Genomic DNA, 12,919 nt, shown 5'->3' with positions numbered 1-12,919 from the left:
TCCCAGGTCCCAAGCATTCTGGATAACAGATCCCATACTTGTATAACACTGCTGAGAGCCAATGGCTCAGTCAATTCCCAACCCTCAAACTGCCTGTCAAAATGCTCGTGCTCAGTGGCTGCACAGTGCAGTCCTATGGCTTAGTTCCCATGAGAGTCATCATTTTTTCGGTCATCAGAGATTTCTTTAACTCTTGGCCCACAGAAGATTCTGAGAACCAACTTCCGACATACAGGAAGGCCATCTCCCACAGACCCCATTATAATCTAATAATTCAAATTTTAACAAATGATTTCCTATTTCTCTCTGTAAGACAGGCAGTGAACATACTCACCCTTTATCTAACTATGCACTGAGTCATGGCAATAAGCACACTTGTAATATCATTCTAAGCATTGGAACAGTAAAAGGTACAGCAATATATTAATATATTTAGAGATTCCAGGAGTCAAAGTGACCTTTAACAGATAACCCTGCAGTGACTCAAGTAAAGGTCACTCACAGCTGTCACTGGCTGCATGAAGGGCTTGAAGCTATTTTGAGTGCCCAGCCTCTCCATCGCTCCTGTTGGCATCCTGTTGCTGCTGCCTGATTGGTTACTATGTAAAGCAGCACTGGGTATATGAGACAGATATCCCATGAGTATCTGGAACATCACAGGGACCAGACTTCAGGCTGAAGATCATTCTGCCCAATAAACTTCAGTAAACGCCTATACAGGTAGGGCTGTTCTATCCAACAAGTCAGTCTTATACTAGTCATCTGTAATTGCTTGTAGCCACCATGCCTCACCGTCTGGTAATTGTACGCCATGGGGAAAGCTCATGGAATCAGGAGAACAGATTCTGTGGATGGTTCGATGCCGACCTGAGTGAGAAAGGGGCAGAGGAGGCTCGCAGAGGAGCTCAGGCAATAAAGGAGGCCGGAATGGAGTTTGACATCTGCTACACCTCAGTGCTGAAGAGGGCAGTGCGTACACTATGGTACATCTTGGATGGAATAGACCAAATGTGGCTGCCAGTGGTCAGGACCTGGAGACTCAATGAGCGCCACTATGGGGGACTGACAGGCCTCAACAAGGCAGAGACGGCGGAGAAACATGGGGAAGAGCAGGTGAAGATATGGAGAAGATCTTTTGACATCCCACCACCAGTCATGGGAGAAGATCATTCATACTATAAGCTTATAAGTAAGGTAAGGAGAGCTTCCTCTTACATTGATTACTCGTGTGAAATTTTCCCTTTACCCCTCTCTTGCTCTTTTCTTTTTTTGCCAAGTGGCTTATAACTCCTACATCTCCATCTAACCTCTACCTCCCCATTTCTCCAAACACCCTCTCCTTCTATCTTAACTTATTACTTCATATAATTTCACTCTGTAACTGCTCCTAATACTTCAAATAACTCTTTCTTTTAACCCTCACTTCTGCTCCATATATCTTCCTATAATTCCTTTTACTGAGCACCCAATAACCACATTTATAGCCCCTCCCCCCCATTTACAGTCTTTGCTGTATCTCCTATTGTTACATTTAATCTCTCTCCATAATTCCACCTAATACTCTATGTATGGACAGGGTATTTATTTGTGTTGCTGTGCAACTAGATGCTGTATTGCTACGGTCCACTACTTGTTACTATGGAGACAAAATCGGCACCTCTAAGAGAACCGGCTACCTTGCTGGCAATGCAGGCATTTTGCACTTGAAGCACTAAGTAGCTATTTAGTGCATTATAATACATTCTTCCTAGAGGTTTCTAATTCCTCATGCTCACTGGGCAGAAAACTGCAGCTTTTACAGCTGCCACGAGATGATAAGGTCCAGCAAAGTGTTTCCTACATGGGGTCACCCAATAAAATTACCAGTTATGCCAGTTCTCAAATATAAAAATAGGTGGTTAGTGTATATATATATATATATATAATTCACATTCTGGTTCTGGAAGGGCAAAGCACGCAAAATTGCTACCTGTGCCATAAATAGGAAAAGTAAACCCTCAATTAATTAATGTAAAATTGCTCAAAGAGCTCTGCTTAGAGCTGGTCAGAGAAATGTCAGATGCCTTTTCTCTGCTTACTAAACTCATTTTCTAAGCAACATCACAAAATTACATTTAGCCAGCTATTAGCCAACTGAACAGAAGGTGGCGCTGTTGTTTCATATTCATTATGTTAGCAGCTTAAAAACTACTAATATCTTGAAAAACTTGTAATGTAATTTCAATTGCATAAAAGAGAGCTCTGAGCAATTTGATATTCATATGTTTTAAGGGTTTACGGAAAACACATCACTGTAGAATGGCTTTATTAAAAGAGGAGAAGTGAAGTTTCTATAAATCAGAGAGATGATCAATGTGTGGCTCCTTAGTTTATTGCCAATGGCATGCTGGAAGCTCAATAACAGTCTGTGGGCTATGGCTATGCAGATACTAAAAATAATTGAATTATAAATATGATACTTGCCCAATGCTATGACCCAGGCAAGCTACTAGCAAATCATTGGGGTATCCATCTGCAGGAAACAGGCTGAAGTGTCCAGATACAGTCTGACTGGGAGGACGTGCTTAAACCTACATATACCACAGTGGGATCATTTATTATGGAGACACAGGGCTAACATTAGCGCAATTTCTGTAGTTCAACACAGTTCAGCATATTCCTCATATTCCTTCACAAAAACAAAATGCCCTGTGCACATTTACTTGATTATAATGATATTTTATATTAATCCCAATACTTTGTAGGGCTCTTTGGTCATAGTCATGCTAATGTATCATCTATGCACAATGGCCTGGCTCCATTCCAAGCCTCCACATTCAGGTTCTTAGTGACCCTACTGTATCCTCACAATATTTTTCCTACTGCTTGCTCTAGGACCGTCGGTACAAAGATCTCACTCAGAAAGAGCTGCCATCCTGTGAGAGCCTGAAGGACACCATTGCCCGTGCCCTCCCATTTTGGAACGAAGTGATTGCCCCCCAGATCCTGGCAGGAAAGCGCGTAATGATAGCGGCACATGGAAACAGCTTGAGAGGCATTGTCAAGCACCTGGATGGTAAGAAATACCTTACAGAGTGTTTTTGTTCTTCCAAAGCACAACTGCCCTGCACCCTGTGCATAGTGAAGCCTTGTAGAGAAGCTATGGAAGAGAGAAGGATGGTATATAAATGTGGTTATGTAATAAAAGATGCACAGTTTGCTATGGTCTAGTAATTCAATGCAAGCACTGCTTGTTTTGAGATAGGTGTCCAGTAACTGCTCCCTACTGCCATGGGTAATTAGACCAGTAGCAAACTTTACACCTTTTATTACATTACCTGCATAGAAGGTAGTATGGATCCTTTATTTCAGTGGTCACAGTAACCCATTGGACTATTGCAATGCCAGGCTTCCTAGCCGGTGTCTTACCAGCTTTTTAACTTGCCCCCATGATTGTTAGTTGCCACATTCCTGAGATCCCTGCTTGGACGTGTGTTACGTGAGATTACTGTACCTTGTCTGTTTGCCCTCATACTGTCCCTTCTGACCCATCTGTCTGTTCTAACTGTCCTGTTACTATATAAGTAACTGACCTTTCCATGGGACCTACTTGAGACATTATCCCAAAATAAATTCAACAGCTCGACCTTCTGTGCACTGTGAGGGAGGGGTAAGATATGGGATCATTAACACTTTACTCTTTAACTCTTCACTCACAGCTGTCTTTGGGCTTTGGAGGGGGGGGGGTGGTCTTGGGCCCCAGGGAACAGCAGCTGCAAGTAGAGAAAATCTACTTACACATTAACCAGAATGTTTTTTTGTTATTTTTTAAGCTAAATAGAGCAAACAGGGAAGGTGAAGCATCTCCATGTTTGGTCCTTGTAAGGGAGATATCATAGAATTTTCGACATGAAAACAATAGGTAAAAATTTATTTTCAGCATAAGTCATATTCATTGCACTCACGTTAAACAAGGGGGTATACTGCCCCCTTTAGCAAACAATTATTTCATGACTTGTTTATCTCTGTTATAAAGAAGTACCTTGTACGTAACGTTAACTAAGCTGCTTGAATTCATAATGGCAGCAAAACAAACCTATTGGGTTTATTCATGTTTAAATGGTTTCAGTAGTAATATAGTGATTCAAATTACAGAAGGATCCTTTATCTAAATGTCAGATCCCAAGCATTAGGGTAATGTCCCAAAAAGAGTTTAGTCACCCGCAACTAATTTCTCCAAAATGCCTTTCCACCAGCAACAAAGGAAATCGCCGGTGGAAAGGCCTACGCATTGCTACAATTTTTTGAAGCCACGCAAATTTTCCTTCTGCAGGCAACTTTAGAAAGTAGTCTTTTCCACTGGCGATTCCCTTTGGTGCTGGTGGAAAGGCATTTTGGAGAAATTAGTCACCCGCGCTAGCAGAGATCTATCGCAGGCGACTAACCTCTCTGTGAGACATTTCCCTTACAGATAATAAATCTGTAAAGGTGGCCATACATACTTCAATTCCGATCTTTCTTTTTTCTTTACGATCATTGGTTCCTTTGTCTACTTTACTAATGTTAAGAGCTTTATCGTTAGATTGTAGGTAAAAAAAAGGAATTCTTACCCCTCTTCTCTACCCCTATCTGATGATTTAGCATTAACGTTCCGATGTTCAGGGCACCCAATCAAAATTTTCAGTCCTGCGCGATCGACAAGGCGACTGATATACAAACGTTTTACAGATATTGGTCTCGTTGTCTCCCACTATATACCCACTGATTAGATAATATTGGTGTATGCATGGCCACCTTAAAAGAGGATGGTGTCATTATTAGCAGTAGGGATAGCAGTCTGGAAGGGACTGTGGCTGTGGCAGGTATAGTAGGGAGAGATGGTGCCTATAGTAGCAGTGGGATAATAGCCTCTGGGAAGGGACTGTGGGTGTGGGATAGCAGGTATAGTAGGGAGAGATGGTGCCTATAGTAGCAGTGGGGGGATAATAGCCTCTGGGAAGGGACTGTAGCTGTGGGATAGCAGGTATAGTAGGGAGAGATGGTGCCTATAGTAGCAGTGGGGTAATAGCCTCTGGGAAGGGACTGTGGGTGTGGGATAGCAGGTATAGTAGGGAGAGATGGTGCCTATAGTAGCAGTGGGGGGATAATAGCCTCTGGGAAGGGACTGTAGCTGTGGGATAGCAGGTATAGTAGGGAGAGATGGTGCCTATAGTAGCAGTGGGGTAATAGCCTCTGGGAAGGGACTGTGGGTGTGGGATAGCAGGTATAGTAGGGAGAGATGGTGCCTATAGTAGCAGTGGGGGGATAATAGCCTCTGGGAAGGGACTGTAGCTGTGGGATAGCAGGTATAGTAGGGAGAGATGGTGCCTATAGTAGCAGTGGGGGGATAATAGCCTCTGGGAAGGGACTGTGGCTGTGGGATAGCAGGTATATTAGGGAGAGATGGTGCCTATAGTAGCAGTGGGGGGATAATAGCCTCTGGGAAGGGACTGTGGCTGAGGGATAGCAGGTATAGTAGGGAGAGATGGTGCCTATAGTAGCAGTGGGGGGATAATAGCCTCTGGGAAGGGACTGTGGCTGTGGGATAGCAGGTATAGTAGGGAGAGATGGTGCCTATAGTAGCAGTGGGGGGATAATGGCCTCTGGGAAGGGACTGCGGCTGTGGGATAGCAGGTATAGTAGGGAGAGATGGTGCCTATAGTAGCAGTGGGGGGATAATAGCCTCTGGGAAGGGACTGTGGCTGTGGGATAGCAGGTATAGTAGGGAGAGATGGTGCCTATAGTAGCAGTGGTGGGATAATAGCCTCTGGGAAGGGACTGGGGCTGTGGGATAGCAGGTATAGTAGGGAGAGATGGTGCCTATAGTAGCAGTGGGGAGATAATAGCCTCTGGGAAGGGACTGTGGCTGTGGGATAGCAGGTATAGTAGGGAGAGATAGTACCTATAGTAGCAGTGGGATAATACCCTCTGGGAAGGGACTGAGGCTGTGGGATAGCAGGTATAGTAGGGAGAGATGGTGCCTATAGTAGCAGTGGGGGGATAATAGCCTCTGGGAAGGGACTGTGGCTGTGGGATAGCAGGTATAGTAGGGAGAGATGGTGCCTATAGTAGCAGTGGGGGGATAATGGCCTCTGGGAAGGGACTGCGGCTGTGGGATAGCAGGTATAGTAGGGAGAGATGGTGCCTATAGTAGCAGTGGGGGGATAATAGCCTCTGGGAAGGGACTGTGGCTGTGGGATAGCAGGTATAGTAGGGAGAGATGGTGCCTATAGTAGCAGTGGGATAATAGCCTCTGGGAAGGGACTGTGGCTGTGGGATAGCAGGTATAGTAGGGAGAGATGGCCCTGTTTTCACTGGTTTTGTTGCTGTCATTGAGTGTTCTAATCATCTCATACCAGCTCAGTGTATAAGCCCCGTGTGCTCCACTAAACTACTCCCTCTCTGTCTCCTTCTGTATCAGCTCATTCTATTCTCAAGCACCTTTTGTTCTTTCCATCCTCTACATCTCTATCATTAATTAGCCCATAATTAGCACTTCTCAGTTAGCTTTTGAATTGAAGGGTCCCCATCATCAACACGCTTTGTATCTCCATTTCTCTCCTTCTAACAGTCTCTATTTGAAGAGCTGTCAGTTATTCTGTTTAATTATATTAAGACACATATCAGTGGCACTCTCTCTCTATGTATACTCTCATCACATATGCTTCCTTTTTTTGAAGTTCTTCTCCGTTACCCTGCCCTCCAGTGGCTGTTATGGATAATACTGCTAGTAGTTGCTCAAAGAAAGGAAAACTGGAGCAATTTGCCATTTTATAGAAACAATACAGCCAACTCATATGAAATCTGTTTATATTATAAAGTGCAACTAATAATAGAGATAGTTATAGCACTGGGGTTCTAAGTTCACTTCCAGCCAGGGCACTATCTACAAGGGGTTTGTATGTTCTCCCTTTGGGCACTTTACCAGAGGCAGCAAAATTAAAAATGATTGCCACAAATGTATTTAACGCGGGTATTGTTTCTGTCTCTCTGCAGGGATGTCCGATGCTGCCATTATGGAACTCAATCTACCCACTGGAATTCCCATTGTTTATGAACTAGATGATAACCTGAAGCCAATCAAACCCATGAGCTTCCTTGGGGATGAGGAAACTGTACGAAAAGCCATGGAGGCAGTGGCAGCTCAGGGAAAGGTCAAAAAATAGATGGGCAAATAGGGGTTTGGGTTATAGAAAGAGAGGATAAAGGAGAGTAGTAGTAGGACACACAAAAACTTCCTAGTCCCCATGTTATTCTTATAAGCCTGTTTTCATGCATGGAAAATAAGATTCTGGGAAATAACATTGGGACAAAGAGGGGAGAATGCTCCTCTAGTGTAAGTACAAATGCTATATATAATACCCAGTGTCTTAATACTCACGGGTCACATTATGAGCTCACATACATGCTGACTTGGTGACCTTGTTATCATACAGGTAGTGTGCATGCACTCCCCATGATGTAGTGATCACACAAGCACACTCACTCACCTTGTGATGAGAGTAAATTCACATTGATCTGATCATATATGTACATGCAGTCATCCAGTTATTTTTTTTTTTTGTGAGCATTTTAAAACGATTTTAAATGTTCTTTTCACAGTCACCAATTTACTAATTCTGTATTTTTATCCAAAATAAAGAAATAAAACCAGACCTGGCTGCCTTTCTGTATTTATATTTCCTTGCTGCTAAGTCAGGGCCACATTTTTGTGTTAAGAGTATGTGTCAGTGTGTATTGTAGCAGGCACAGATATGTACTAATGAATGCAATGTAACCTTATTGGCACTACATAAATAAAGGCAGTATTGGGCATGACCAACATGCCAGTGTGGCCGGGGAGAGTGGTTCTTTCTGTTTCTACACCTTTTGGTTTATGCCTGTACGTCATTTCTTTTACTCTGCAAGAGATATAGGCAAAGAAATGAAGAGAAGGAAAGTGAAAGTTGGGATTGGTGAAAGGTCACATGGCCCTGTGCTTAATGCCTGTTCTTGATGCTGGCAGTTAGGACAAGGCTGGCCTGTGCCTGCCAGTGATGCACTCCTCACCTTGTGCTAGATTTTTTATTGAGACCCTAGATTGAAATGCTCTCTGCATGAGCAATAAGGGGCGCACTCTTACACTTCTACCTAGTGCCTTTGTAAATGGCCATTTTTGTGCCAATTAGGGTGAAAACTAACCTATGGCATACACTAAGGATATGGCAAGCCTGTTCCCACTGATGCTGCACTCTGCACTGTATTTCTTATCTGGCATAAGGAACAGAGTGCTGCCAGACCCCAGGCGGAAGTACTTTTGGCATGATCACTAAGTGCTCTTGCACTTCTGCTTGGGGTCTTTGTAAATGACCCCTCTTGTGTCTCTTCTTTGGGTAAAAACTAACTTACTTGTGTGCCTGGGTGCAAGTTCCAAGCCTCATTCTATGAACTGATGTGGCTATGCCTTACAATGCCATGGTCCTGTAACCCGAGGGCATAACAAAAGAAACCCAGTGGTTACTGGGGGTCTGCAAATATAGAGGACCAAGTAGTGGTTCTGACTGAATATATACTCATAAGCAAATTGAGGTGAAGTTTATTCCCTCTTTCCTTGATAAGGAGCAATGGCATAACAATGGGGCTGGACCCACCCCACAAAAGGAACTTCTAAGCAGTAGGTTTCTGAGCAAGAGTGGGGGGACTTCTTACAGCTCTTTTTTGTATAGTTTTACATTTTCTTCTTCTGACTCTCTGGTCTTCAAATAGAGCTCACTGAACCCAGCAGTCAAAAACTATTGTTATTGTTACTTTTTTTACTATTGTTACTTTTTTTTATCTTTCTATTCAGACCCTCTCCTGTTCATATTCCAGTGTCTCATTCAAACCACTGCCTGGTTACTAGGGGTTTTAGACTCTAACCACCAGATAAGTGCTGAAATTTCAAACTGGAAAGTTGAACAAAAAAATTAATAGCTAAAAAAAACCCAAATAATAAAAAACGAAGACCGGCTGAAAATTGTCTCAGAATATTATTGTCTACATGATACTAAAAGTTTCTTTTAAGGTGAACAACCCCCTTTTTTTATTCATAGTCAAAAGTAATTTGTAAAACATGCTTCTTAAAGGAACAGTAACACCAAAAAATGAAAGTGTATAAAAGTAACTAAAATATAATGTGCTGCTGCCCTGCACTGGTAAAAGTTGTGTGTTTACTTCAGAAAGTCTACTATAATTTATATAAATAAGCTGCTGTGTAGCCATGGAGGCAGCCATTCAAAGGAGAAAAGGCACAGGCACATAGCAGATAACAGATAAAACACCATTGTATTCTACAGAACTTATCTGTTATCTGCTATGTAACCTGTGCCTTTTCTCCTTTTTTCCAGCTTGAATGGCTGCCCCCATGGCTACACAGCAGCTTATTATATAAATTATAGTAGTGTTACTGTAGCAAACACACCAGTTTTACCAGTGCAGGGCAACAGTGCATTATATATTTATTACTTTAAAGCTCTTTCATTTTTTGGTGTTACTGTTCCTTTAATAGTCCCAATGTAGGGGGAATGGGATCCAGGTTTCAGGTGTATTAGAGGAATGTTAAGGCTTAACTGGGCATGTCTGGTGTGGATTTTGGGCCATGTGGCAGAAACCTGTTTGTAGAGCCAGCCCCTGCATTTACACCTTGATTTAAAGGTGCTTTAATTATAGCAACCTTGCTGGTCTAGGGCCCATAATTTGTATTTGAATAGAGATCTGGCTGAAAAGCAGAATGCAGAGGGCTGTGATTTTCCATCTGTGCCAGTACTGTAGGAAGAGCACCTCGGGGCTTTAATGTATTCTTTAATAACATAAATGATTGTGTTGTAATAAGGGGAGCATCTGAGTGTTGGCCATGGCACAGAACTGTACAAGGGCATTTGACAGGATAGTTGATACTATTCATAAGGTTCAGGCAAAAATGGTGGACTGAGCAAATAGAAGGCATGTGTTTTATGGGATGGAAATGTATATTATGCAGCAGAACTAAAAACATAAAGAGGTTACTGTGAATCCAGGCTTTGTATTCACTATGACGTCAATTTGTATTGTTGGTTTTTGACTAAAATATATTACAGGGTTGACTATATACAATAACCCCTATATGTTATACTGTGTAATACCTATATTGACTATAAGTAATCCCGGAGAGTCATCCATACTAATCAAAGTGCCCAGGGGTGTAACTAAAGAGTAAGCAGACCCTGCGGTTGCAGAGGGACCCTGGAGTATAGGAGGGCCAGAAGGGTCCTAAATAAATGAGCAATTTCAAAATATATCTTGGTAGAACAGGTCAATTTACTAATGTTTTGGGGGCCCTAAACTGAATTAGCTGCGGGGCCCAGTAACATCTGATTACACCGCTGAAAGTACCATTAACAGCCCTGCTCAGGTGCCTAAGGCCCCACTGAGGTCATACCACACTCCCTTGACTGGCAGTGCCCATTCTGCCTTCTTTTAATGGGTAAAGCAACTATCATTGTTACATTGTTAATTTCCGGTTGAAAAAAAAATATCCATAAAAATTAACTCCTCCAAATAGACCCCATTCTATATATACCCATAAATGCACTCACATAAATATATACACACACATACCTATACTAAACTAACTCTATATCCTTCCATCACTATAGCCTTGGATATAATGCTTGTCCAAGAAATCATCCAAGGCATTAATAGAATTTGCCATAACAACAACCTCCGAAAGGCCATTATCACTGCCTCACTGCCCTCACCATAAAGAACCATTTTGGTTGCTTCAGATTAGGCTTGGACTAGCAATCTGTGGATTCTGGCAAATGCCAGAGGGGCTGCTGTAAGATGCCATAGACAGTCACTATTTATTGGGCTGCTGGGTGCTGTTTGGGCCTCTGTGTACTTGTAATGCCAGGGCCTATTTTGACTAACAGTCTGGACCTACTTCAGATTAACGTTCAGTTAATAAAAGGGTGGTCACTAGCTCTTTTTTATGTGAGAAAAGATACAAAGCTATACTAATGAGTGTTGATTTCACCATATTTTATAAATAGAAACTGTCATATAAATACATTGGACACCTCAATTAGCTGTCAGAATAGCCATCCCCAATCAACCCTAGAACTGAAGTGCTCACAAGCAGATGCTTTCCCTAAAGCCATGGGCTTGTGTATGCACACATAAGGGACACAAGAGCACTCAGAGAATGCAATGGTAACTATGGTCAAATAAATTCAAGCTCAGTACAAGGAGCTCACTGGAGAGGTATTTTGAAAAGAAGTAGAGGTAGCCTCAGATCAACAGGAAAGCAGATTTCACCTTCAGAAACTCAGAGGGTTCTTGACTGTCAAAACAGAGAATTATCCGATTCTCCATCAAGCGGAGTGCTGCTCATTGTAAAGGTGTCTATTTGAGAAAGTAGTGTAATCAAGGTTACAAGAGTCAATTCAAACATGGGAAGAATCTTGGCCTAAGGGTTGTCGTTAAGCGATCGAAACACATAATTCCCCACCAGAGAAACCCATTTTGTTCTGGAAGGAAAAATGGAAAGAGTCCTTGTACAGGCCGCCAGTAGATATTTTGGATGTGTGTACATTCTAGACCCCTTTAATGATCCTTAGATGACAGATCTTTAGGGAATGCCAAATCCATTATATCCAATGCTGCCAGTAAAAATAATGCCTCATTAACAATGTTAATTAATAAGACAGAAAGACAACAAAGACTAGAGCCGCCTGGTAATATTTTGGTAGCCTGCCAGGTAGAGGGGTTCCATGCAGAATAAGGTACAACCTCAGAGCAAATCAGAGCAGTTAAAGGACATATCAAGCTAAAGAATAACTCTTTGATTCGACATGTCCTTTAAAGAGCAAGAAAACCAGATGTGTGTGTCATTTGTCTATTCACTAAAGATCAATAGAAGACTTTCAGCTAAGACAAGTGATTCACCAATATAATGGAGGCAGCCTTGTGTAGCCCTGAATATAAAGAATTATTATGTATAAGAATTCCCTGTACTGTCCTCGTACAAACTGACTGCATTTCTACAAGGCATCATAGCTAATGAAAGCAAACAGAACGTGACAAGCTCTTCCTCACAGTTCACTTTTTCCAACCCCTTCATTAATTTCCTTGACCTTCTCTGAACTCTATCAAGTTCAATGAAATGTTTTCTGTACACAGGTACCCAAAATAGATTTCTAGCAGTGGTCTAGACAGATACTTATAGAAAAAGATAAATTATAGCACTAAGGAAAAAACTGCACCCTTTAGAGTTCATGCACCTGTGCCAGAGATGGATGCAAGCTGTCCTCTGTGTAGAATTAAAAATCGGGTACACACTGCAGCTCACAGAGGCACAACGGAGCCCTGTACTTAATGTCTCAATGTTTTAACAACCTTAATGCCAATAATAGTGGGCCTTAGGGGTCCCCCGACCCAGTCATGAGCCCCTCAACATTTCATAGCGGGTGCCACAACCCCACTTTTACTTTTGCCACAATTGGTGGTTGGATGAGGTGGAGTACTTGCATTTTCTGGGTCAACAGGGCCCACCAGGTTTTTTCCTGGTGTCCTAATGGCCCACTCCAACCCTGTAAAGAGCCACTTAGGGCATCTGTGAGAGGAAATGATGACAGCAGAAGGCAGCATAGAGGGTCAGTTAGGAGATCTATGAAAACAAATGGTGGAAAACTAGAAAGGATAGAGAGTCAGGGGATCCGTGAGGAAAAATGGTGACATCAGAATAAAGGATAAAGAGCCACCTAAGTCATCTGTGAGAGAAAATGGTGACAGTGAAAGATAAGATGGCAAGCCACCTGGGGTATTTGTGTGGGTAAATGGTGACAGTAGAAGATGGGTTGAGAGACACTTAGGGCATCTGTTATGGTAAATGGTGACAGTAGAA

General features: G+C 42.4%; 1 protein-coding gene across 1 annotated transcript; it reads left to right on the top strand.

Moving 5' to 3' along the window:
* Positions 1-696: 696 nt before the first annotated feature.
* On the top strand, positions 697-7,673 carry pgam2 (phosphoglycerate mutase 2). The gene is given in 3 exon segments (NM_001005665.1): positions 697-1,194; positions 2,875-3,055; positions 7,015-7,673. Coding segments are annotated over 3 exon segments (762 nt in total). The 5' UTR covers positions 697-783; the 3' UTR covers positions 7,185-7,673.
* Positions 7,674-12,919: the final 5,246 nt, after the last annotated feature.

This window comes from Xenopus tropicalis, chromosome 3 (assembly GCF_000004195.4).
Source record: "Xenopus tropicalis strain Nigerian chromosome 3, UCB_Xtro_10.0, whole genome shotgun sequence".
Taxonomy (NCBI): Eukaryota; Metazoa; Chordata; class Amphibia; order Anura; family Pipidae; genus Xenopus; species Xenopus tropicalis.
The sequence above is the reverse complement of the archived record's forward strand: the minus strand, read 5'-3'. Positions and strand labels throughout refer to the sequence as shown.